At 39.7% G+C, this 26,788-nt stretch overlaps 1 protein-coding gene across 1 annotated transcript in view; it reads right to left on the bottom strand.

Annotated features, from left to right (window-relative positions):
* The window catches only part of slc39a10 (solute carrier family 39 member 10), a 44,032-nt gene that overhangs the window by 5,408 nt on the left and 11,836 nt on the right, over positions 1 to 26,788 (bottom strand). The window contains exons 2-9 of the mRNA XM_084724266.1: positions 24,035 to 24,117; positions 16,551 to 18,032; positions 15,703 to 15,880; positions 6,178 to 6,353; positions 3,940 to 4,104; positions 3,690 to 3,798; positions 3,296 to 3,610; positions 797 to 877 (exon numbers count right to left, since the gene is read on the bottom strand). Of these exons, the coding sequence (XP_084580392.1) occupies positions 797 to 877; positions 3,296 to 3,610; positions 3,690 to 3,798; positions 3,940 to 4,104; positions 6,178 to 6,353; positions 15,703 to 15,880; positions 16,551 to 18,011 (2,485 nt within the window). The 5' untranslated portion in view covers positions 18,012 to 18,032; positions 24,035 to 24,117. The remainder of the gene's footprint in view (positions 1 to 796; positions 878 to 3,295; positions 3,611 to 3,689; positions 3,799 to 3,939; positions 4,105 to 6,177; positions 6,354 to 15,702; positions 15,881 to 16,550; positions 18,033 to 24,034; positions 24,118 to 26,788) is intronic.

The raw sequence follows: 26,788 nt of genomic DNA, 5'->3' as shown, positions 1-26,788 counted from the left end.
GCTAGTCAACACAAGAGGGAGCAGGCAGACAAACGCAGGCTATTACTCACTGCTTCACACTCTGCCGTAATTGACACTACTCTATTCATCAAGCACACAAACGAGGCATGGAAACTGCACAGCGACAAGACACATCATTAGTACTGATCTGCTGCGGATGGCCCCGTTGTCTGTCTTTTTCACCCTACTCTTGCCACCTCTTCCTCTTACTATAAACAAACAGGCAGAGGAGAGAACTGTGGAGCAAAAAAAAAAAGAAAAGAAAAAGCACTATTCTGAATAAAAATGTTCACAGTTGCTGAATCAAGCTGAATCAAAAGGGTCCTCGGAGAGAACAGATCTGAATGCAAAAGAACGCATCGGCAGCAGCTGTAGCATCTTTGAGTCTGACTGTATTGAACAATGTGTGCCAGGCACGGTACATCATCCTCACTGACAGACACATTGACAAGCCATTTCGCTGCTGTCAGACAAAAGCCATTAATCTGGGGGAAAAAAAGTACATTTTTCTGGAGTGAAGAGACAAGCGATGATTACTGACACCACTGGGTTTTTAACAAGTTCCCAGGGACCGAGGGTCGTGAGACCAACTCACATTAAAGTTTCAGTTCAAGTGAGAAAAAGAGCTGTTTTGCATGAGGCAGTGATTTAGACGCCATTTGTCATTATGTGAACAAACCGCAAGGCCTGCACAAAACAGCTTTGTTCTACTTGTTGAATAAATGAAGTGTGCGGTGTCTAGTGTGTATAATGAGTAAATGACTTGTTTTGTTTTTCACACTCTCTCTCCACTTACCAAGTTCATGAGGTAATTCGTGGCAGAAAACAGCCACTGATGTGCTGATGCCTCCCGTCAGGTTTGCACTGAATGCGGCGCCTGGAGAGACCACAGGTTCAGGAAATGTCAGGGGGGGAACAAAAAGAAACTGTTAAGAAGGAAAAGTTTGACATTTTGGGAATAGCCATGTTTGCTTTTGTGTTGAAAGTTGAGAAGATCAATGCCACTTTTATGTCTGTACACTAGATATGAAGTTAGAGCCAACAGCCAATTATCAGTTAACATAAAGTGTAAAAATGCGGGAATATGTCTCGCCCAACCAAATATTACTCTGGCACATAAACCTTTGTAAAACCACAATGTGTTTGCTCTCACACTTCAGGTTTTGTACGGATTAAACAAACAAGACTGTGTTAATGTGTTACCTACTGAGCTTTAGAGGTGCTGGTAGGTGGATTTGGTTACCTTTGGACAGAGCTAACTGGCAGCAGCTTCATATTTAATGCACACATGTAAGAGAGGCATTAATCTTATTGTGTAACAACAACAGAGTGAGTACTTATATTTCTCAAATTCCTTAAACCCTTTAAGAGCATTACTTTTATACAGTGACAGTAAATCTGTTAGCAGCATCATGTCATATTCTGGTCATCATAGTAGCAATTAATTAATTAAGCCTCAACACAGCTGTTTCCATTGATTATTAGAGGTCTGGAATAATCAAAATACACCATTTGTACACCAAAATTAGCACGTATATGCAGGTTTTTAAAGGTGGGTAAGCGGTAGACCCACTTGCCTTTCTGATTTTTTTTTTTTTTTTTTTGATATGCACAGAGACTCATCTTATCTCTATGCTGGAGAGCAGAGAGAAAGTCGTTTTAAAAAGCCTCTGTGCGTTCAGCTCTCAGAACTTTTTGTAGCTTTCAAATTAATCTCTGTGGTTTAAAGTTTAGTTTCTCTCCTGTGTCACTGTTTGTACTTTCAGATGTGAGCCTTCATTGTCTCATGTTCACTTTGAGCTGCAGAGGAGTAGTGTTCTGTTACTGATGATCACACAACATTTCCCGATGTTGCTGCTTCATAATAAAAGCTTTAGGATGACAGAATAACAGGAATTTTATTATGAAGAATATATAAGAATTAAAATGTTTATAAATTGCTCAGCCGCTTGACTAAATGCAAGTACTTCATCTCTAAATACACACCATCAAAAGGCAGCAAACTCCACTGTGCTGAGTTGCAGCGCATATAGATGAAAAAGGAGCATAAGAGGCGACAAGCCTCCATTGCCTCTGCCAAAAAGGGATAAAAATAGCGTTTTCACCTGGGTGTTATATTTACATCACTGCGGATCAGAGCTGAGATGATAAATACCTGTATCTATTGCAGAGTCATTTGACTCCAGATTGAATGCCAATTGTGCCCATTTCTATTGAAGAAAAAAAGCTGGAAGTTGTTGTGTTAGTGGGTTTTTCTGTTCAATGTAAAAGGGGCTATAGAAACTCAAAAAAAATGCTACAACCAAAAAGTTTATAAATTACTGCAGATCCCTTTAATATACACTGATCAAAGAGTCCAAAAGGGCTAAATAATATGATTAAATAATGAGTTACAGTTGAAATGTTCTGCCCTTCCACAAACATAAACCTAAAAGAAACTTTCACCAACAATAATTCTCAAACTGTGTGTTTTAATTAAACTGGGGGTTACAACTCATGACAGACTCAAAGTGAGGGCCAGTGATTATTTCCATCACTTGAACTGTATTTCGGATTAGTATCATCTCAACAGACTGTTGATAATGTGTTTTTGTACATTCTGGCCTGTGAACAATGAATTTAAAGGTTATACATATGAGATGCTGACCATTAACACAGCTAACAACTATTTTGCAATGTAAAGATGTAGTGAAGTCATGGCGTCCTGAGCAGAGAATGAAGTCACACTCCCTCTTTGTGTGATGTAATCTCTGTCTCTTTGTTTGGTAGCTGGTCTGGCTGTGCATGCATGTTAGTGCATGTGAGTCCCTCCCTGTGAAACTGCTGGCTTTAACAACATTATAGCTGTTTCTTTTCACATCTTACTCTTAATTTATTTAGTAAATGAAGTGTGTTTATGATGATCTGCATTGTAAAATTACTGTATTTGTCAATGGAGTTTGGTGGCTATTTACTTTGGTCTGAGAAGCAAATGTTCTAGTGGTTTATCCAGTTGCAGGGAGTGTTATATGTACAGTAGAAACTTTAAAGGGATAGTTCACCCAAAAATAAAAATTCAGTCATTATCTACTCACCTTCATTCCGATTGAAGGTCAGGTTTAGTTTTAATCCAGCAGTGTCTCGTGGACTAAAAAACTAAACCCGACCTAAAGCTAAACCCGAACAATTCCTTTAACAACAAAATTATTCATAATTTTTGTCAAACGTACAAACATTTGTTGGTGAAATAACACAGAAATGTCTGAGTTATTTACCTCAAATGGACATAGTGCAGATCAATTGCGACCCCTCTTACCTATAGCCAGGCCATCACTGAAGTTGTGCATGCCATCGCCCATGATGACCATCCAGGCGATGCTGGCTATACCAGCATCCTTCATCTCCTGGTCTGAGTGGCAGTTCCCGCCGTGGGAGTGACCGTGGCCGTGTGAGTGTCCATGACGGTGCTGCTTGGCCTTGCGTCCGTTCTCCTTGGTGGGTGACTGTGGTTCTTGCTGGGAGTTTGTGGGTGCCAGCGGCGTCTTGTTGGTGGGAGAGTCTGGCGTCTGGAGCTCTGTGAGCTGCGTGTCGTTGTGGCCGTTGTCGCAGGAGATGGCAGTGCTGTCAGGGTCTGTTGGAGGGAGGAGACGTTACAGTGACAGTCCCAGGAACAAAACGCTGTAAGGACTGTGTGACTGAATGCTTCTTACCTTCACTGAGGGGTTTCAGGTGCAGCCACTCTGCATCAGAGCGACGATTTAACTTGTGATCTGACAACTTCCTGCCAATCTTGCCCTCCTCACTCACCTTCTTCCTGCCCTGTGAGCAAAGGCATCATTTTATGCTCAGAAAAACAAGGATGAAACTGAAATATTAAGGCAAACAAAGGCAACTGCTTCTAAGAATTACTGTCTAATAAAAGGTTCAGCCTTGTTGTTCGTCTACAGCTGTTTATCTTACCCCATGGTCTTTGTAGTGCTTAAACATGCCGATACAGTGTTCGATGATGAAGAGGAGGTAGATGCCGGCCAGCGCTGTGAGGCCCTTCCACACTCCATCAAAGGCTGTTACCAGATCGGTGTCGTGGCTCAGCCCAGGCTCACTGTGGTCGTGCTGCCCTTGAGACTGTAGACAGGAGGAGGAACAGAGGATGACAGGGGAGGGGGGTGGGAGGGAGTGAGGGAGGAGGATCGCACATTCATCATTACATAGATTTTATTTCTTCCAGTCACACAGATCGAATCCCTGAGGCCTCTTACAGAGAAAGAACAGAACGAGTAGAGGATGGCTGTTGGTCACTGAAACTTACTGTGGACTGCACACAGATCAACTTGGAGCCTTTAGACATTTACTGACAATTGGTTAGAGGAAGAGGGACTAGGTGATGTTTAAAGCATGTTCAGCTATCCTGGTAAGTTAAAGGGTAACCTGGACTCTTTTTTCTCATGTATCTGTGTCTTATTGACTAATGGAGACAACAATTTTTGAAACTGGTCCAGTATTAAGTGAGAGTGCTGCAGCCAGCAGAAGTGAAACTAATTCATGATGTGTACACCACATCCACTAAATGTACTTTTTTGCCACTGACAGGCTCAGATTATTATTTTAATTTTCTGACAACATCATGGAAAGAAGCCCTACAGAGCAAGATACTTTTTTTAAAGCAGAGACAGCTTTTTTATTGCTTTTATTGCACCAGGTCATTTTAACATTGTAAAACACACTTCGTTTAAATGCAACACAAAATAAAACTCTGGTTGTGTGGTCTAAATAAACCTTTAATTCACTGAGTTAGATGTGAGAAGTAAATAAATAAATACATTTAAAAAAATACACACTCTTTCTTCTTTCTTCCTGCTGCTTCCTGATGCTTCTCCTCCTCCTACGATATTTTCTCATCTAACTCGGTGATTATTGGAACAGTGGAAAGATGAGCCAAGATATTTTTAATGAGTTTTATTTTGTTTCTGTCATGTCTAAATGAAGATGACAATGATAAAATTAATGTTTCTGTAAAGGGAGTCTGGTGAGTTTGGCGAGAGCAATAAAGCATCTGTTTCTGATTAAACAAAATGTATCTTATTCTTTAAAAAAAATAAAAAGTCTACACCTGTTGGGATTCTTTCCATAATGCTGTCAGACACAGAATAACAATCTGAACTTCTCAGTGGCACAACAAGCTCTTTCAGTAGATGTACTTGGACAGTTCACAGTTGTCCATAAGGATTATGTTGCAGCCTGTTTCACCAGCTGACGGCTGCAGTTCCCTCGCTCAATATTGGACCAATTACAAAAATTGTTGTCTCCATTAGTCACTTAGACACAAAAACATGGGAAAATAGGGTCTTGGTTGAAAAATACTGAAGTCATCCATGAACGTTAAGGCTTGGTCCCACTTCTAGTGTGACCAGACAAAAACTTCCTATATATTTAAAATAAATAATGAGAAGTTAATAAAAGATTAAAATTATGTCCCACATTCAGCTAGAATACAATCAGATGTTTACAGGTTTGTGCGATGACACCTACTGTTTACATTTAACAGTTTTCTATCAATCATAAAAAGTACAATAATTTTATTAACTGAGTTGTGAGATACAAGAATTCAGGTGAGTTCAAAACAACAATGAACAACTTAACAAAATTCTATTAACTTGCCAGTAAACTTTTTTTAAAGATGTTTTTTGAATAATTTACTGAACATCAACACATATTAACTATGACATGGTGTGCTTCAAGCTGTGACAAGTGAGGCAGCCTTGACCATGTGACCTTTGCTGCCGTGTTATTGGCTGACTCAGTGCCTGAGAAGGCAGTCTGAGTAGAAATGACCATGGCTCTTGTTTAACAACAAGAGTCACTCTATATTCAGCACTGAAGAATCCCTTTTAGAATCTGTATAATACTACTTTTAGCTTCTTTATACAAAGTCCACCTTTTTACAACTGTTTTGACTCATAAGTTCACGAGTTCCTTCATAAGTTTTTCTACCTACGAACAATGATTTTTGTTGACTCATAGCTTCATAATTTCTGTAAAGTTCTATTTTTTTAAATCGCCTATCACTGTGGTAGTGCTCTTTAATGGGTGGAGAAGTCAAGGGCACAAATTTCTTAATGTAAAAGACTCAACTGCTCTACAAAGGGTTTTTAATCCTCTGAGCACAACTTGTGTTCTGGCTGTCTGTGCTGTACTCACATGAGGCAGCAGATGTAGGAGAGCGTCGCCACTGAGTGTTCCCACTGCCAGCGCCACCAGGAAGGTGAGCAGGAACTTGAAGCAGGATTGGTTAAGGATGGGTACGAGCACCACACCCAGCAGAGACAGCAGGCTGATGATGGTAATGGACACAAAACCCCACAGCCACACCCACACTGGAGAAAGAGACAGACAAAGACAGAAAGTATTTACTAAACAGTGAGGGTGAGAAGCCTAGTGCTTGTTTGTCACGTCCAACATTTTGGAGCTGCAATATGATACTTCAACTATAAGTCCATGAGAAAAAAATAGAAGAAAAGACCTGTGTGGTTGATTCATAAACTGTCACATGTCAGCTGCATTTTTAGAAGAAAGACTACACTAACAGCCACAGCTTTACTGTCATGCAGCTACTGGCTGAAGGTGTTTTTCCCATCCTGTTCACATGTGAAGGAATCTACCCTCCAGAGGTTTTCAATCCATGTGTCCTTGTGATGACACATGACGCCTAAAGCAAGAAATGTGAAGTGACATTTCAGCAGAATTCTACTCGCCTCATTTTTCATTCAAGGCCGCAGACATGACACATAAAGCAGAGGAGGAAAAAGTCAGAAAGGTACACTATCATTTAAACTGTCAGTCCACCTGTCAGCCCAGGATGTGTTTCAAAACAGCATAAGACCGAGCGAGGAAAACTTTATCACAGAGGGCAAAGTCTTTAATGTTGTATGAAATTCAATGTCACACCAAAGCTGGTGGTGTTTGCTGGAGCGACGCTCGGTCCTTCACTGCTGACATTCAGCTGTAGGACGTCTATTGACTAAAACACAGTGTGCATGTAATGCACATCTTGCACACAGTTCACTTCAGTGAGGCATTTTAGCTGATGCTTTATAAATAGATTTGGAGAAGCAGGAGGAAAACCGGTGTAGGAACCTAAGCAATTTAGTGCTGTGGACAGGGTCAGCAGCAGAATCTATTTTAGCCACCTAAAATAATCAGTATCAGTTTAAGTGTATGCTATATTTAATGACCCCCCTCCAGTGAAAATCAGGTTTTAACCTTGCATGTCCATGTGGTGTTTTTCATGTGTTACAAGACACATCAGGTGTGAGGTAAGCGGTAAACACCATGTCTGAGCATGACAAAAAAAAGGCTGGGTATATGATGCCATATACCTAAGGAACCAATCCCATTAATCAAGGGGGTGGGGCTATACATATCATTAGTGGTGATGCCCAGCCATCAGGAGAAGCTGGATGTAGCTAGTTAGCATGATTAGTTAGCAAAACAGAGGAGAGTCCAGGTGCAGCTCCTTAGGGGTATGGGTTAGGGGTTGGGGGTATGGAGAGAGCAGGGACTATTTGCATATTCATGTATCTGTGAATACTATATGAAGGCAAGGTGTTAAGCTTTATGTAAGCCATACGGGTACTTGAACTTATTTAACACAAAAAAAGTATCAAACACAATTTATTACTTATTGCATGACTGGAGGTGGACTTTACCTTTGCTGTCAGGCAGCCTTTGTTGACACAAAACCACTGTTATCACTCTCCAAGGAAACCAGACTCATTCATGCAAATTAGTCATTTTACATCATATAACTTCAGTGAAACCAAACTAAACTTTTAAAACACCAAAGTCAGACTGAGGCAGCAATTGTCAAGTACTGTGAGATAAAATTACTGATTTTCCTGAAGGAGTGTGGTTGTTTTGGAAAGCGCAATATTTGGCTTATATAAGAGTGTTTCCCTGTCAGAACAGGCTGTCTGACAGCAAGTTAAAGTGGTGAAAATCCTCTAAATATAGCAGATGCTGATTTTATTGTGTAGATTTTTTTTAATTGGTTAAAACACGTTCTGCTGCTGATGCTGTCCACAGCAGTGCACTGCTTCACTTCTGTGCAGGTACTCCTCTCTGCTTCTCCAAACTGGGGACATGATGACCACCATCTACTGTAGTTCATTGTTAATTGGAAGTATTTTGCCAATACTTAATACCAAATATATTGTAGTCATATTACAAACTTTTCAGTACTGATAGAGCTTAATTCTTATAAAGGAAAGCAAAGCTGCCACTATGCCAGAGGAAAAATGACTAATAACGGTAAAATCACTGTGGCAGACACACTTCCTTTCCTCATCTAATCGGCCCCAGGTGGTGTCGCTTGTGAAGAGATGATCTGAAACATGTCTTACGCCTGACAGAGTGGTCTTTAGAGAGACTGAATCAAGCTGTTACTGTCCCATTACCCAGCTGTAGGATTAAAAAACATTACAAAAAAAAAAAGAAAAAAGTCTCTCCCCTGGCGGTCATCTCTCCACCTACAAAACAGGAGGCTGGAGTTTCTCTGAGGGGAAATATTTTAACTGAAGAGGAAGGGTCTGTTGCTTATGTGCTGATTACACAGCCACTTGTCATTAGCTTTAGGGAAGATTGCATTTCAAACCCTGACTCTCACTGCAGGTTTACATGTGTCCTGAAAAATGTGGGGCATTTGGTGTTTTGATGATGGTGACAAACCATTCAGTGAGCCCCCATGTTCTACGTAGAAGCATCTACATTAGTTTTATTATTCTCCTTAATTTTGTCACCTCACAAATATACAAAACATTTAATAACACTTTTGTTTTAGCTCAAATTTTTCATGAATGTAAATAAAGCAATATCAGACTTCTTCGATGCACACAAAAGGTTTATTTCTTTGAAATGTTTTCACAGATGTTAAAGTCTGTGTTAGTGAACACTTCTCACGTCTCCTTGAAAACTGTACTATGTGAGTTGCTCCGTAAGTTTATGAATAAAAACCTTTGTCCCTGTTATTTGGTATTTGTTCCATTGCAACATGCTTTCACCATCAGAGCCATATATGATGTGGCTGTGGCTGAAGAGAAGAGATCCCAGCTGGGGACCATCTAGAAGCCAACCATGAGACACACACCCAGATTTGATCGGCCTGGTTTGGGCCTGCCATGACAGAGGGTGTCTTGTGATAAAAGGCTCAAACACCCAATGATGACGAGGTCCACAACTGATGATGTGTCGCCTCCAAGAACCACCCCATTCAGTAAGTATAGTGCTGGATCTTCAGGGATGTAACACCCAGACCTATTAATGAGTCTTCTTTGCTAAGACAATCCATCCACCTGACAGGTGTGGCGTATAACCTTAACCAATCGCTCCTTATGCATAAACCTAACTAATCCATGACTTTGCCCTCCTGGGAAAAATGTTATCTATAGTCCTACATGAAATAGCCAAAGCTCAGCATCTAAAAAATGAGAAATACACATTTTGTGTGCACAGAATAAAATTTGTGAAAAACAGGAGCAAAAACAAAAGTAGTGTGCTTACATTTTACTCATTATACATGCAAAAAAAAGTCATTTTGAGCTAAACATACTTAAACACAATTTTTTAAACATTTAAAATGTTAGAAATATCCAAGCTGGGTTTGCATTTTGTGTATTATATTTGCAGTACTGGCTGACATTTATTTAAGTTCGGTGTTATTTTTAAAACAAATATTTGTGATCTTTACTCTTTATTTATTTAAGGCACTGCTGCTATAATACTTTTTAAATAATGTATGCATACAGCAAATGTTGTGTTTTTGCAGGAGGAAGAATCCACTGTGTATCTCTATCTAACAAATATGACCTCCCCGACAGATCCAGGATCTGTGTTCCAGCTACATTTCACAGGATTTAAATGACATATATCCAAAGGCTCTATAGTTAATAGAACAGTTAAATGTTTTAGACCACATATTGATAACAATGATGTGACAGTTAGCCAATATATTTTCCATAAAAGCAAAGAAACGCTCTTTATATATAGAGCAGTAGCCAAAACCAATCAACTGTATTGTGCAGAGTCTCATCATCAGGAAGAACAAACTTGACAGATTGAATTCATTTTCTCACTACTGATGAAAATGTCTTTAATAACCCTCACTTTCTCATTTCATTGTTACCACCATTTTAAGTGTACCTTACAAAAATAGGTGCTACAGTTGACTGCTTTCTTATTTGTCGCATCAAGCGGAACACCGTGTTACCCTGAGAGGCAACTGCCAGACTGTACATCACCGCAGGTCCTTCACACTCACGCAGCTCATCTACTTCTCTATCTCATTACCTTTATGCAGTTGTGTGTGTGTGTGTGTGTGTGTGTGTGTGTGTGTGTGTGTGAACGTGCAGGTGTGCAGGGGGTTGCAGTGGGGCGATAGAAAGTGGAGATAAGGGAACAGAAGATAGAAGAAGGAGACCCACTGGTCTGTGTCTTCTCTCCAATTACGCATCTCCTGTGAGCCATGGCTCAGAAAAATGGCCCAGGGTGTTGCTTGGGCTCTCCTAATTGGCACAGCGCAGAAAGAGAGGGGAGTGGGGACCAGAAAGAAACCAACTGCAAATGTTCTGAGCTCCCCCATGGAAGGCAGCAGGAGGTAAATGAGAGGTAGCGTCGCGGCGTGTGGTGATGCCTATGGTTGAGTCTTGGTGCACCATTACAGACAATCTAGCGCCTCTAGTTTTCCACTAATGAGGATCCATTCTTGCCCTTTTGACTTGTTCGTGCTGTCTTCCTCGCCATCATTACCATTTTTATGACTGTTTTCAGTGGCTGCATACTGCTGCCTGAGGCGCATGTGATACAGGTGTCTCCAGAGGGGAGTGTGTGTTTAATAATTAAAGATTTAAGAGGACGCACAGTTAGGGAATTCCTCCAATCTCACGGTTGAACTTCAGAGCCTGCCTCTTTGACAGCATTATTCCATTCTGAAGTTCACAAAAGCAGCAATAAAGTTAAAATATATTTTTGTCATAAAAATGTCACTTTCTATCTCTAATTAAAAATAAATCCAAGTTGTGCAGAACATATTCTGACCCCACACTTTCCATGTTGTCCATTGTTTGCAGTGACAGCTCCCAAACTTCTTGCCTACTTTGCATAACTTAAATGAAAACTAAAATCCAATTATGCTGTAGGTATAATACAGAATATGAGAATAAACAAATTAAGCTGGTATAAATCCAGCGTGGTCAGATTGATTATTATGCAGTGTCCACAATGCACTTTCATTCCAGGTGTGTAATCTATTCCTGGAGATTTACATTTACATTACCCACAGAGACAGCGCCATAACACCGAAGAAAAAGCAGCCTTTTTTCTATGGTTTGCTGTTTTTGTGTGCAGAAACTGTGATTACTGGTCCTGCTTTGATTTGTAGCAAACCTTTATTGCTTTATTCCACGCCCTGTAACTCATTAACTTTAAAACACTGTGGTTTTATGATTTGCATTCTCATAAACCTAGAAACACTGCGAGTTCCCAGAGTAGGGCTTAACAATGACCTTCATTCTTTATAGCTGATCTTTCAGCCTTTTTCTGGGTTTTTCTTTCTCTCTGGATATAATTACTTCAGGGATTTGGAACACAAGCTGAAAGAGGAGAGATCATTGGAAGAAAGATGCCTTTTTCAACATAAGTGAGATGGGTCCACAAAAAGGACACAAAAAAGTTATTTTTGCAATTTTCAAAATTGTCCACTATAGGACCATTTTTTTCAGCCATGGCAACTGAGATTATTTAATAACAAGGGCACACATTGACACAGACACAAAACATCCTACACAAATCATGAGTGTTGAAGTTAGACGAGTGAATGATCCTGATTAAGAGTGTCAATCACGTGATGCAGTCTTTTGATAGGAGCTCAGAATAATATTCATTCAAACATTAACTGTCTCATAGTGAATATGCCAAAAAGAACACTTATCTCTTTCCTGGTTGACCCACACCCACACACATGCCAGGCTGACTTTTCCACACTACATTCAGCTCTCTTAATACATTCACTGCCTATCAACTCCCACTGATGGCTATTAGTTATGCATATGCTAACTTGTGATTGACTGAAAGAATTAATCAATTAAGAATTTATGCTAAATTCTTACTGCATCCCCAATCATGTCTAAAAATAACCAACATCTTTTTCCGCACATTATGTGTGGAAAATCAAACGGCAACCTCCAAAGCAAAGCCAGTGCTGAGGTGTCAAAAACTGCAGAAATAAACATGTTAAAGCTACTACGTAGTTTTTAACTGGTTATAAAATTTAAATTTAATACTGATGCCTCTGTATAACCTACAGAAGAATTATTATTCTTAATGCCTACAGTTCTCTGTGAAATCAAATGAAACAAGCCTGTGTTTACATTTTCCCTGGCAAAGTCAGTGACTGGTACATTAGCCAATTAAAATGAGGTGATTTTTCTTAAAACAATTTGATATTTGATGTTATAAACTGTGAAAATAGTGGCGGAAACACTCCCACTTTTTTCCACAACCAACACAATATGAAGGTTCTGTGCTGTAGCTTTATGGACATGCCTATTTTGATTGAGGTGGGTACAGACACAGATGGCTACACAAACCCTCTGCTTAAAGAGATTTTTTAAAGTAGAGTTGTATGAGGTACTTATCCATAGTGAGTGTATTATCTACAGTAGATGGTGACACACCCCCAGTTCAGTCAAGTAGCTCGAGTACCAGTGTAGGACACTAAGTAATGTACGGCTGTGGAAAGGGTCAGCAGCAAAACTTCTTTTAGCCACCTATACTGATTTGCTTGTATGTTATGAAGCACCCAGACCCCTCAGATAACTTGGAACAGGTTTACTCAGTGTTCCCTGGATCAAAACCAAGCAAGCAGCCTTCAGTTTCTCTGCTCCCCACCTGTGGAACAAACGTCCAGAACAAAACATGACTGTTTATGGCAGCTTTCCAGTTAAGTAGATATATAATTTATTGTTACTATAATCTGTAGCTATTGTTTTTATATTTGTTTGCTGCTGCTTTGTTTTGTGTTTGCTTTTTAAATGCAATTTCTGTAATGTTTTTAACCATTTCTTGGTTTGCTTTTGGCTTTTATTTTTAATTAACTCAAACACAATTTTAATATTCTTTTAATGTTTTATTTTAATGTATTTCTTTGTTCCTGTAAAGCACTTTGAATTGCCTCTCAATGGTGCTATATAAATAAACTTGCCTTGCCTATATTTACTATATGCTACTGCTTTACTGTGCCGGCCACACTGCCTTTTTTATATTTTTTTTATATAAGCCAAATATTGCTCTTTCAGTGTTTTAAAAGGTTAGCTTTGATTTAGTTTGAAGTAACACAGTAACACAAACAAACCATCTAATCAAGGCAGCGTTGGGAAAAGCTGTGTGACAGCAATGTAAAGATATTCTAAATATAACTTAAAACTGACACTGATTTATTGATTAAAGTGGGTCAAATCCAAACTGCCCCTTTAAGCTACACTACAGAAGTTTAGCTGGTTGAAATGCCATTCACAGTCCTGGCTGTCTGAACCAAGAGTCATGCTGCTTTTTATTCATGTTACCCACACCTACATCTGCAGGTGGATGGATTTCACTGCAGTTTACCTGACAGGAAATACATAAAAAAGAAAAGTGAGTTTCTTTAAATATCAGTTATTCAAGACCAGCTCCAAAAATGCGTCAGTAGGTAAATAATCCCGTTCTGCTACTGCATCTATCATCGTGCACTACTGTTGCATGGTGAATGATAAATGCCCTGTTTATCAATTTGCCCCCACATGCATGTAATTAAAATAAATAGTCCAGATTTCATTGTCAATTAATTTTGTACACTGTTAGGTATCGAGTATCGAACTATCATTTCAAGTATGAATAAAAAGCAAGATTTTCTGAAAAAAAGAGAAAAAAAGAAAAAAAAGCGTGGGTCTTTCTGAGATTAAACACAGATGACTGTACCAAGATAATTCTGTGGCAGGGTGGCTGCAAACTTGGAAAAGATCAAAGAGCACAGTTATCAATAAAGAAGAAAAAACACCTCTCTTATTATGAGACTGTGCTTCAGTTTCATGTGGCTGTATAACTCCAGAGCTAATTATCTAACCAAAATGTCTGTACGCCTGCTGTCTTACATTCAAAGCTATTAGATGTTATGCTTTCTTCATCTGTAAAGAAAAGTTAATTAAGCGTTGGTGGTGTAGAAATACAAGGAGCTTGAGATTAGTCAGCCAGCATATTCACTGGGTGTTGGGGTCTCACATTACTTGAAAAACTTGCACTGACTTTCAACATCCTGTTTTTTTTTTAAAGTCAGTGTTCAAATTATGCGCTGGTGAGTGTTCACTGCTGCTCTGCATAGCAGAAAATGAAAAGAAAAAACTGCCCCATCCCTGCCCTTAAAATGAGAAGATGAAGCAAAGAATGGTGGGCATACCCTGGGGATTATGGGATTACTGGTTCCCCCCTCAGTTATCACCTCTATAAAAATATGTCTTTATTAGTTCATATAAACATTGTATTATGCAGGTCTGACACTGTGCGCCAAGAGAGAAACTCCAGGTTATACATCCTGATAGCATCGCATCCCACTTAAGAAGATAGTAGTTTCCTCTTGCCGATGGCATCATATACAGACAGTACTTTTTTCTCTTTCATAGACCAAAATCTTATCACTAAACATGCTATTCTAACACTAGTTGTTTTGTAAATTATGTTACTGTCATGGTCGGCTGAATGAAAATGCTGAGTGGATCCAAATGTGATTACCATTATGTACTAATGGGTTTAAAGCTACTGTTACTTGATCCGCTGTAAGTCTGCACAACTGAGCAAATATCAATATTAATGACAATTCTGGCTTCCCACAATTAAATGAACATGATGGGGGGGGTGTCTGCTCCACTGTCTCTTCAGTAGCCCCAAAATCTGACATGGAAACTTGGTTGCCACAGAGTAATTTTGTGTGGCCTTCAGGCCATGGTTACTGTGAAACCCTGACAACTAACTTTTGGGTAAAATGTTTTGGTACAGTTTTATTTATATTTTTGCTTTTAGGAGATGCACTTTGAATAAGGACCCATCTTATTCTGATGCAAAGATTTGTACACTGGCATGAATGTAGGACAGCATGGTAGTGAAAGCTTTTCATTTAAATGTTAAACTGAAATAAAAATATCTTGTCCCTAAAATCCATGAATAATTGTAAATTTAAATTTTATAGTTGACATCATATAAAATCACAACAAACCTCACAGAAAAAGGGTACTTTGCTGCAAAAGACTAGTGAACTGAGAGTGTCATTTTAGCATGCTGTTAATACAGTTTCTAGCTGTGAATCACTCTTTTTGTCAGGGTCTGAGTTTTATGCAAAACAATGGTTATGTCAGGACCTGCAGGCTCTTGCTGCACTCTGGGGAAACCACCAATACCTCTCATGCACATTGAGGACTGTCTTACCCTGACTGTCATATTCTCAGATCCAATGATCTGAGAAATAAGAATATCCATAAAAACAACCTGACAGACACAGAGTCTGCCTTGGTGAGGTTTAAAGTACTTCAGACTGGGCTTTTAGCAGTTGAGGTTGACACTTGTTGAAAGGACTGTTTGTTTCTTACTACATTACAAGTCTTTTCAGTCAAAATGGACTGGATCAATAAGATACTTGGCTCTTACCAGAACTGGCAGGCTCCAAGGCTTCCTGCTCCACATCCATCTGGTGGTAATGGCGAATGCAGACACGACTATCTATCTGGTAGAGCAGGGCGGGACAAAGGTAGGTGAACTGGCTGGGGGAGATGGGCGATTCCGGACTCAGACCATAGTAGGTGAGGAGCTGAGTCAGATTCAAACACTGGGAGGAGAAAGAGACGGTACAGTAGGAGGGGAAGAAAACACAGGTTGTGTAGCAACTGAAATAATGAAACAAACTTAAATTTGTTTTATTCTCAGCCCCGTACCCTTGACAATATGATGTATTTTTATGCTAAAATTTGTCATTATTGAAATCACTTGTAAAATACATACTCCAAGCACAGCACAGCTTCTGTTTTCCATGAAGGAAACAAACTAGAAATTTCTTCTAGCTGCATTTAACACTACAGGGGTTGCGTGTCTGATATTCAAAAGACATCTTTTGTATCACTTGTACAGTTCGGGATCTTTTTGAAACTTACACTACTGATACATAAACTCCTTAAGCAAAACTAAAGACCCCCTGGTGTTCTGTTTTTAAGATCACACCGTCTTTAATGGATGTGTCAGAGGAGATCAGAAAGATTTTTAAAAAATCATTGGTGACCCATAAGACAGCTTTCCAAAAGAGCTCCTTTCTATGAAACCCATATAATGTAAAATAACCTTACAAGCACTAGTAAAGATCAACTTTAATGTGACATATACAAGCATACAAAGTTATACAATCAGAGTCAGTGTCTGTATTTAAGCCATCCTAGTATTAGGAGCAGTGGGTAGCCACTGTCCTGCGCCCAGAGACCAACTCTGTGAGTTCAAACAAGTCTTACCTCCTCATGCTGATGAGACAGTCCTCCGGGATGGCCAGCCAAGACAGGGGCTGGCAAGGTGGGGCTGGCAGGTGCTCCTGGTGCTTCTCTCTTATCTTTATGAGAATGGCTGTGCTCATGACTGTGGTCATGACTTTGTTCCGATTGATGGTCATGGTCATCAGATGGAGGTGTGAGAGGAGAAGGGGTTCTGTTTCGCCCTCTCTGTCCTCTGACCCTGCCTGGCTTTTTCAGCTTCTTCGGTCGGCTTTCTGTAGTGCTAAGGGAGGACTGTGGCTCCTGAGGGACTTGGGACGGCTCCAACTGGGGAGGGGGCTGCTGCTCCTGGTTGATGGGAGGAATGTCTGTGGCAGTCTGCACTTCGTGGACATGATTGTGCTCATGATCACTGTGTTCGTGATCGCTGTGGTCATGATCACCATGTTCGTGATCACTGTGCTCATGATCATGATCACTGTGGTCATGGCTGCTGTGGTCATGACCGCTGTGGTCGTGATCGCTGTGGTCGTGATCGCTGTGGTCATGATCACCATGTTCGTGATCACTGTGCTCATGATCATGATCACTGTGGTCATGGCTGCTGTGGTCGTGAACGCTGTGGTCATGATCGCTGTGGTCGTGATCGCTGTGATCATGACCACTGTGGTTGTTGTCACTGTGTTCGTGACCACTGTGGTCGTTATCATTGTGAGGGTGAGCAGACAGGTCCTTGTGGTTTGAGTGTACCTGCTCATGTTTGTGCTCTTTGTCATGTGCATCATCATGATCATGTGTGTCCTGCACATGTCCATCAGAATGTTTATGGTCACTATGCTCTACCTCGGCATGATCATGATCATGTTCTGCATCATGCCCATGTTCATGCTCATGTTTATGGTCATGTCCTGTGGGTCCCTCAGCACCTGGACTAGCAGCAGTGGTCTGCTGGCTGCACCGTGTGGGACCTTGTTCTTTGTGTGGATGGTGGTGTGGATGTCCATGCCCATGTCCATGCCCATGCCCGTGACCCTGGCTATGACCTTCATTGGTAGATGAATGTGAGTGAAGGCCTTCCTGCATATCAAGCAGGTCGAGGTGAGCTACGTGGTCGTGGCCCAGCTCTTCATGATCCACCCCTACCACCTTCACTTCGCCCAGACCCAAGCTCAACAGCAGACTCTGAAATCCCTGGAAATCTAGCCGGCCTCTCTGGCCGTAGCGTCTGAATAGCTGCTGGATGTAGAAGCGTTGCTCCTCCTCTAAAGAATGCCCTTGAGGACTGGTGGACTCTGGGGACAAAGTGGCTCCTCTCACATATGGAGCCTCGGAAATCTGCAGGTCGCTGTGGGTGTGGTTGTGGTCGTCATGGTGATGTCCGCTGTGCTGATGGCTGTGTCCTTCTCCATGGCAGTGGTTGCACTGATGGAAGAGGAAGGTGAGCACACACAGGAAACAGAACTTGGTGTGCACCTGGACTCGCATTGTCCCCTCACTTCTGGTCCCCTGCCAAAACAGGTAAGTGACATTATCAGAATCTGAATCACTTTTTTTTTATCTGTTCATGTTTATGATTATGTTACCATGGTGGCAGTTTCTGTTGAATAAAGCACAGTAATAATAAAAAACAATAAAGTAGGAAACTTGTCTTTCTGTGAGGTTTCCTTCAGCCATCTGCAGACACAGCACAGTCAAAGAATGAGCTGGGCGGAATGAGCCCAGAACAGAGAATGTGTCAGTGTTTTATACACGCTGGTAACTGCGGGGTCAAGAGAGGGTGAGGTGTATTTTGTTATCACATGATGGTACAGGACATTCAGAAAACAGTATAGCAGTTCTGGCTTGTTCTATCTCATACTGTCTTGTGATGCACACGAGTATATTGGACCTTCCTCTCTGTCCTGTCCTTAGGTGCTTACAATATGCAGATACAGGATTACATGAGAAATTTGAATTTCCATCACATTACCATCCCTAGTTTTTGCACACCTGAGGGTAAGAAAGGCTCAGATATAGTGAGCAAAGATGGACGACTCAACATTCTTTAGCTCAGACCAAAAGAAATTGGAAATGTTTTTTCTAGTAAACTTCAACAAAAAACACATATTTGAAGCTTTTATTGATAATTTTGCCAAATAATTCAAATTAAATGCTTTGGTATAATCTGTCGAATCACATCAGTATAGGCTATATTTATTGGTTATAATTTAGTTAACAGAATACTACATAATACTATACATTTCCGTTATCGACCCAATATTTATTGTGCATCCCTGCTTGGAATCATTACTTCAGATTAGGCCTGGGCGATATAGCCAAAAAAACTTACACGATAGTGAAGTTTCATATCAGCCGATATCGGTAATTATTGATCGTGTAAGTTGTGACTGATGATATTTCGTGTACTACAAAGTATGGAAGTGGCTGAGGGTTTGTTGTATTATATTGCAACAATATTACAGGGATAACTATTGGTACTTTCACAAAATGTGAGATTAATTTATAAATAAACATCAGTAATGTGGATAAAATGCCTAAGTGAGTCAAGGCGAATATGAGATCAGCTGGAATAATCTCATAAATTCTCAAAATGACATCACTTAACTGTAATGCAGCCTTTAAAACCAGGAAAAGACAACACTTCTGACATATGATGATACAACGATATCCAAAATCTATCACGATATCTAGTGTCATATCACAATACAATATAATATCATTATACTGCCCAGCCCTACTTCAGATGTCAGATTTTTGCAACAAAATAAATCACCTCAGTGAGATTCCACTTTAAGTCAAGAAACAATAATAATGAATTTTGAAATGGCCCCAACAAAAAGTAAAATAGGCACACACAATGAATGTAACAGTATATTCTCACATATTCACTTTAAAATTAGTCACTGTAAACCAGTGTTCCCCCTATCCTGGTCCTCAGAGCTCACTGCCCTGCATGTTTAGATGTCTGAGCAGGGAACCATCTAAAACATGCAGGACAGTGAGCTCTGAGGACCAGGACAGAGGAAATACTGTATAGAATTTAAATGAAGTGTGTTTATGATGATCTGCATGGTAAAATTACTGTATTTGTCAATGGAGTTTGGTGGCCATTTGGTTTGGTCTGAGAAGCTGTTGTTCTAGTGGGACATCCAGTTGCATTGAGTGTTATATATAGTAGAATCTTTAAAGGGACAGTTCACCCAAAAATAAATATTCAGGACCAGGATAGGGGACACTGCTGTAAACTAACATTTATCATGGATAAAAGACAGAAGGCAAAGTGGTATCTTTTACTTTGACTAATATGTGAAAGTACTGTGAAAGAAAATGATCGTGAGGAGAAACCACTGGTATCAATCCTGGTGTCAAAATTACGTTTTTTCTCATTTCCTGTTCTTATCTCTTACTGTTCTGTTTTATTTTTACTATGGTTTGTCTTTTGCATTTGTCTTAGTTTTACTGCAATTTTAGCTTAAATGAAAAATCTGTAAAATATTTACTGTAGTATTTCATAAAATGACCACGATGTCAACAAAGATCCAGGAAACATGTTGAGTTGAAATACTCCCTTCACTTGACTTGAATACAACACAGTATCCCTTTTGAAATTTCCACTCTGGGCCGGAATAACTGTTTTGTATGCCTGTTCCACATTTGTCAGAGTTCAAATCAATGCAGAATATTTAGTACATGTAAGCATCTATTTATGAGTTGTATGGGATCATTAATGATCTTGTAGAAAGAGCACTTAAGTTCATAACTGTTAAATTGAGAAAAACGTTAATGGAGTTTGGCAGGCAGTGAGACAGGTAGTCGCTTAACTCATCATCCAGAGTGTGTTATTTCAGATCAGTGGGCTTTGTTTTCAGGGTAACGGGCTTAGCTTTTCACTGACAGATAACTGACAGCTGATCAACTTACAGAGAAAGACTCAACGTCACTTGTTATTTACAAAGTTGCGTGCATCCTGTGCTCCTGTGGAGCTCCTGCTGCTTGTCTGTTTTTGCTGTGTTTTGGGAGGAGGGGGCAAAAGAAGACAAGTTGCTTCAACCATAGATCTTACATTAAATGGGATTACAACCTATTTAACATACATTATATGGCTCCAACTTGTTATTTGGACTTCTGTACTCATTTTTTTCCACACACAATGGCTTCATATTGATCCTTTAATCCTGTCTTGCTTCTGTTTGGCCTCACTTTTGTTATTTTGTCTCCTGAGTATCCTGCTCTTTTGCAGTATCTGTCAAAGCACTTCATAAACTCAGTTTTTAAAGGTGCTACGTAAATAAAATTATTATTATTAAATAAACAATAAATATTGCCCTTAAAAGCCCAATCACACCTCCCCTAGCAATGTTACACTGACACATTCATCTGTGTCAGCATTAGTTCACAAAACACAAAAAGATTTAGGATAATAACCCTGCTCATCATACATACTGTAAATAAAACCTTCATACCACCTAAGCTGCTCCCTTTGGCTTAGCGTAACAGATCTAATAACTGAATCAGGGAGCGTTCTGAAGCACAATAAACTATCTGCTGAGAATTGTGCAACAAACTGCTTGCCCCCCACCCTAAAAAGCCTGAAGCAGCAATATCATTCCAGTCAAATGATCCTCATAAGGTCTCTTGTGAAGCCCATGGGTGGTTGATGCGTGAGGGGTGGGGGTGGGGGTTTTGCTGGGGAGCTAGAGGAGTAAAGACAGGTCAGATGAGGAATACTGGATAATGGTCCAGACACACACACACAAACACCCAGGACTTTGGCAGCCAGCTTGTTAGCAAAGTTTGTACTAGATTTACAGCTTGTACATCATGAGGGAATAGCTCTGTGTGATGCAGACCACAGATACTGGCCTAAAAGTTAAAAACAAACAGGTTGATAGATCCTCCACACCGTTATCAAGGCTGGTAACAACAGATGGCACACTGAAGGCTTGTAGGAGCAACAACAACAACAAAAAAAGATTACAATATAACTACACTGATTTCTTTCTGGATACACACAAGAAGCAACAAATTGCAAACCAAAACCTCAGAGGAGAGGATACAGAAAATAAGTCAAAGTTCACTTGAATAATATCACACAAGAGTCTCCTTTTGAAACAGAACATATTGGTGATGATTTACACTAGGCTGGTATTACTCCTTTTTCGGTAAAACATCAAAAAAGCAACAATCTACCATAATAAAATGATCTATCCAAGAAAAATATTTGAAGCCCTAACAATTAGGGCTGGGTGGTATACCGGTTCGTACTGAAAACCGGTCTTTATTTTCTTTATGATATGAATTTTTCATATACCGCCATACCGGTGAATAGCCCAAACAACGTCCGGAACGTGCGCGGCGGGAAAGTTTCAGAGGGGACCCATTTCACCGCTGCACACCAACACCACAGCCGTGCTGGCTTGCGCTTGTGCACTAGGGATGTTCCTGACAACTAATTTCTCTGTTGATTAGATGCAAAATTTAATTTAGAATAGTCACTAAGAAAACACAAGGCAGAACTTATTAATTTATAATGTTAAACACTGTCCGAAAAAAATACTGTGTGTATTAAGAGCCATTTCAAGACGTTAATCACAGTCTACAATCGCCAAATTGTACTTGAAATGCCGCTGAAATGCGCGCTACTTCGCGCTGTGCAATACAAACCTTACACGCTTATGCTTCACCTTTTCAGACTGAAGAGGGTCACCGTGTCTGCGGGTAAAGGACCCAGAGCTAACGTTAGCTGCCAGCCTGACACACAGTGTGGCTAACGTTAGCTGCCAGCCTGACACACAGTGTGGCTAACGTTAGCAGCTAGTAGTAGTAGCAGCAGCAGCAGCTCCGTCTTTGTGTCTGTGCTTAATGTGGTCACGTTTCTCCAGTCGAGTGAATATATATATCAGTTTATTCTGTGACAGTCTACATTCATCTGTCCGACTTCGCTGATGTAAACATCCGGTGTTGCCACGGCGATCGGTTCATACACGCTGGGTGAGAGGAGCTGCCGTCTGACAGAGCCGCAGCCCCGACTAGTGCCGTGCGGCAACAGATAACTGGCATCATGAATGAATGAACTATTGACCAATATTTCATTTTTAAATATTTATATATTATTTATTATACATGCCGACTAGCATGGGTGGGGACGTTTAATTGTATAGTCGTCCATGTGATGGTAACCATACTTTGAAGGGGTCATGCTTTGCTTTGTCTGGACATGAAAAAAACATGATACAATCCATATGACAGTAAAATGGGCTGTTTAAAGACAATCAACTGTTGTAATTCTGTTCTCAGTAGAAGAAAATGTGGGTAAGAACACTGTTGCATGAAAAAAAAAATACCGTCAAATACCATGAAACCGATATGATTTTTTAAAAAAACGTGATATGAAAATTTTGTCATACCGCCCAGCCCTACTAACAATATATAATTTTTACACAGCTCACTGAAATATTTGACAAAGAATACGATTCAAAAAGCTTGAAAAAGAAACACAGCCCTCATTTACTCTTCAAAGCACTGATCATTGTGCAGACAGTCTTATCAGCAGACGGCTTCCTCTCCCCATATAACAAGATCAAGCATGTTGGCAAAGTAGTACTTATCAGTATTTTAAAAGTATGTAAGTTCTTAAGGGGATGTCGTACAATATTTTTTTGTCAAAACACAGATGTGAATTATTGTTGTTGAAAAACAGCCAAAATAGACCAAGTTGTGCCAAGTCAATGAGTCATCCAGGCAATAAAGCACGTGCAAACCAATTATTTCTGCTAATGAAATCAGTTACTTAACACTGACTTCCTTCTCATCTACAAATGCCTTTTTAAAAAAATGGAAGCGAGGCTACTTACCACTGTGTGTCCTTGAATGAGTGGCGTGAAATTTAGTTTGGCCAGGGAGTAAGTGGTGACGTTCTGACTCAGAAGTTAAGCGTGGTTACAAGCCTACTTCACGGCGGTCGACAAGACAGTGTTTATAAACATGAGACAGCAGTGACCTATGAACCTCGCAGCAGATAGGTTGAGGCAAAAGCAAGACCTATTTTTAAGAGCACACCCTCCGAGCTAGCAGCAACACAGCCTGCTGTGTTTTCCTGATTGGAGTCTTTGTTGTGCTCGTTCTTTGAGGGAAACAAGAGAATCTCTGTCTAGTCTGAGAGTTTAATTGTGTGTTACACAAACCCCAATCTAAAGTAGTAAGCATTACAAATTCAATTTTAAAGTAGACATATTTTTTGCCTCTGAGAATTGAGCTTATCAACTTATTTTCTTCAAACATTTACAACTTAATATTCTAATACACGAAAAAAAAAAAATCAAGTGAGCTGTACAACAATACAGACTGCAGGTTTGTTTCCATTAAAGCGACACTAATGCATGAAACAGCACATTACCTAAACTCATTTCCCTGAGCTGTTGTTGATGTAATCACAGTCTGTTCCAGCACAACAAGACAAGTAAATAATCCCATCATTGCACTGTGGAATACAATAACTTGGTACTCACCTTAATACGTTTCCTCCTGCTTGGCCCCCAGTCCTGACTCTTCTGTATGAGGGGGGTTTTCCAACTCTTCTGAAATGTGCACTCTGAAAAACGATTAAAAAGAGAGACAAGTGAAGTTCAGGCTCATGTGTACACATTTTTTTTAACCTCAAACCAAAAGAATATTCCACTTTCATGACGAAAGGTTATCTGAAGCAATGCTACACAAGAGGTGTGTAATGTGACAATCTGTCTGTCAAATCTACAACATATAAGTTTAGTCTACACTCGATCTGGGTAATTAAAGGCGGGTTTGTAGACATTGGGATTTGTTGCTTTTTTTTTTAAAGGGAGGGTCCAATATTTTCTTTATATACATATAAATATTTATATAAGTGCTTCCCAGCTATATTCCTTCTGTATTTAAATTTGAACAGTCAAATTTTGTATGTATGTATATGTATGTTTAAGTGCTAATTTTCCACATACATAAAAAAAAACCTAGATTGAGGGAGAAGAGTGCATCAGCGCTCTAACCTAGATCCAGGGCACAAAATTAGCACTGGCCACCAGCAAAAAATTTTAAGGTTGGGCTGCTGGTTGATTCCATCTTCCATTGACCACTGAGCCCTCTACCACAATGACATCGTGTTTTAAAAGCCTTCTGTATTTGAGGCTGTGTGTCTCCTCAGAGTTTGTATTTGACATGTGGGAGAGCAAATAAAAGGAAGCTGCTGCTACTGTTCAACTATGCTTCCATGTCGTGTTTAATATTTTACTTTGAAACACAACTAAATTAAAGACATGGTGCTGAGAGAAAGAACCTTTCAGAACCTGCAACGATATCATTGTCCACCATGATGTTTCACTCGTAGTGGTAGACGTCACCAAACCCTAATAGACTTTATTCACACACCAGCCAAAAAACAAGAGTAAGCTATTGAGTGGCTAGTCAGATTTGAACATTCATTAGCCATTTGGCAGGTGGACAAAAAGTTAATTTTGCACCCTTCCTACTTCATTGCTTTTTGCTAATGGTTGAGTGGGCTCTTCCATTTGAAAAACCTGGAACAGAACGCAGATGATCTCTCATCAACTTTGTACTTTGTGACCAGCAAGATTTACTGAACAGTCAGTGTCTCTATGGACATGGAACACATACAAAATATGTCTAAATGCTCGTTCTGTCTGAATTTCTAATCAGAGCTTTTCTGTTTACATTTGTAGTGGTATCTTGGTTTCAATAATTCAAGCCTACAATCATTGTTGCTGTTGCTGCTGCTAAAGGAACACCATCACAAAGCCTGAAACTTGTACGTAGATGTCTGTTCCTTTTCTAAAGCAGGATTTGTCTCTTTCTGTGATAGAACAGAACTCACTACATTGAGGTCTACAAACTGCCTCATTATTTGATAAACCTTTCAGGTATGTGTGACATACAGATATAGAGCTCTGCTGGCTCATTCAGTGAAGCCATAAGACCTTTTTCATTGAAGATATTTTGACATGTTTTACAGTCAAGTGCTAGTTGGCTCCCTGTCACACTGTCATAGCTTACTGATACACTTGAATAGAACGAATCCATCATTACTGTTATTAGTAACACCTGTGCTTTTCCTACTATGACAAGTTAAAAAAAAAAGCCTTGTGGGGACCACGAAAGTGTGTGTCAAGAAGAATTTTTAAGGCCAGAGCACTGGGAATTACAAAATGGACTGAGTGAGGGAGAAAAAGACATGTCCAAAAAGTGCAAACCTGTCAGTATGTGGACAAATAGGTGCATTAAATAATCAACAGCAAATGGCCTCTTATTGGCTAAAAGCGACCAGTGGAGAAAAAACATTCCTGTGTGACCACACACTCAAATACCCTTGCAGCACAACAGACAACTTAACAGACTTGGTAGAAGAGGAATTGATGCAATCAAACCTGAGGTACGGATGTTAAAATATAAACCCAGCTGTTCTCAAGATCTAAGCTATCTTTAAAATAACTTCAGCACCATGCCTTACATAATATCACACTTTTGTTTGACCACCATCAAAGATCATTTAAATTTTGAAGGATAACTTACACTTAAATGTTACAAAAATACTCATTTTCTCCTGTGTTGTAACATGACTAAGTGTGAAGCTCTGATGAAACACTGTGATGAAAGCATACAATGGGTGTGGCTGATCTTACAGAGGTGATCATCACCACCTCTGCTATAAACAGCTTCTGGTAAACCTTGAAAGGTATTCATCATTTCATACTGATAGCCTAAAATTTGGGGAAATGTGTGTTACCAGTTGCGCAGTTTATCTTATATAGTTCCATCTGACATAATGGCGCCACCTTAAAATCTTTGGTATTGTTTTTAAAGAAGTGTGGAGAGTTTTTTTCTAACTTTGGGACACTTCTAAGGGTAAATCAGCATGTAGTAGTATATTATAAATGCTCTCTTGTGATTAAGCACAATGTTCACATTAAGTGTACAGCAACTTTGGTTGAAGTTTTTACTACCCTGCAGCCAAAATGAAACTACAATGAAAATGATAAATGTCTTGTACAAACTAGTGATGGGTATCATTAGTATTTTATCAGGGGTACCACAATTCTCCAAATCCACTTTACAATTTGACTATCAATTATAAGGTCAAGATTTGCTTTGATTTAAACATTCTGTTTCAGCACTGACAGCTACTCTGTTGTTAGACTCAAGTGTCATTTGCACTTTCAAATTATTCTTTAAAAACATAGCCCGTATGATATCAGGTATGTTATAATGGCTGG

The sequence above is a fragment of the Lutjanus erythropterus genome, chromosome 8 (assembly GCF_056507025.1).
Source record: "Lutjanus erythropterus isolate fLutEry1 chromosome 8, fLutEry1.hap2, whole genome shotgun sequence".
NCBI classification, from domain to species: domain Eukaryota; kingdom Metazoa; phylum Chordata; class Actinopteri; order Lutjaniformes; family Lutjanidae; genus Lutjanus; species Lutjanus erythropterus.
This window is presented reverse-complemented; position numbering and strand designations above follow the sequence as displayed.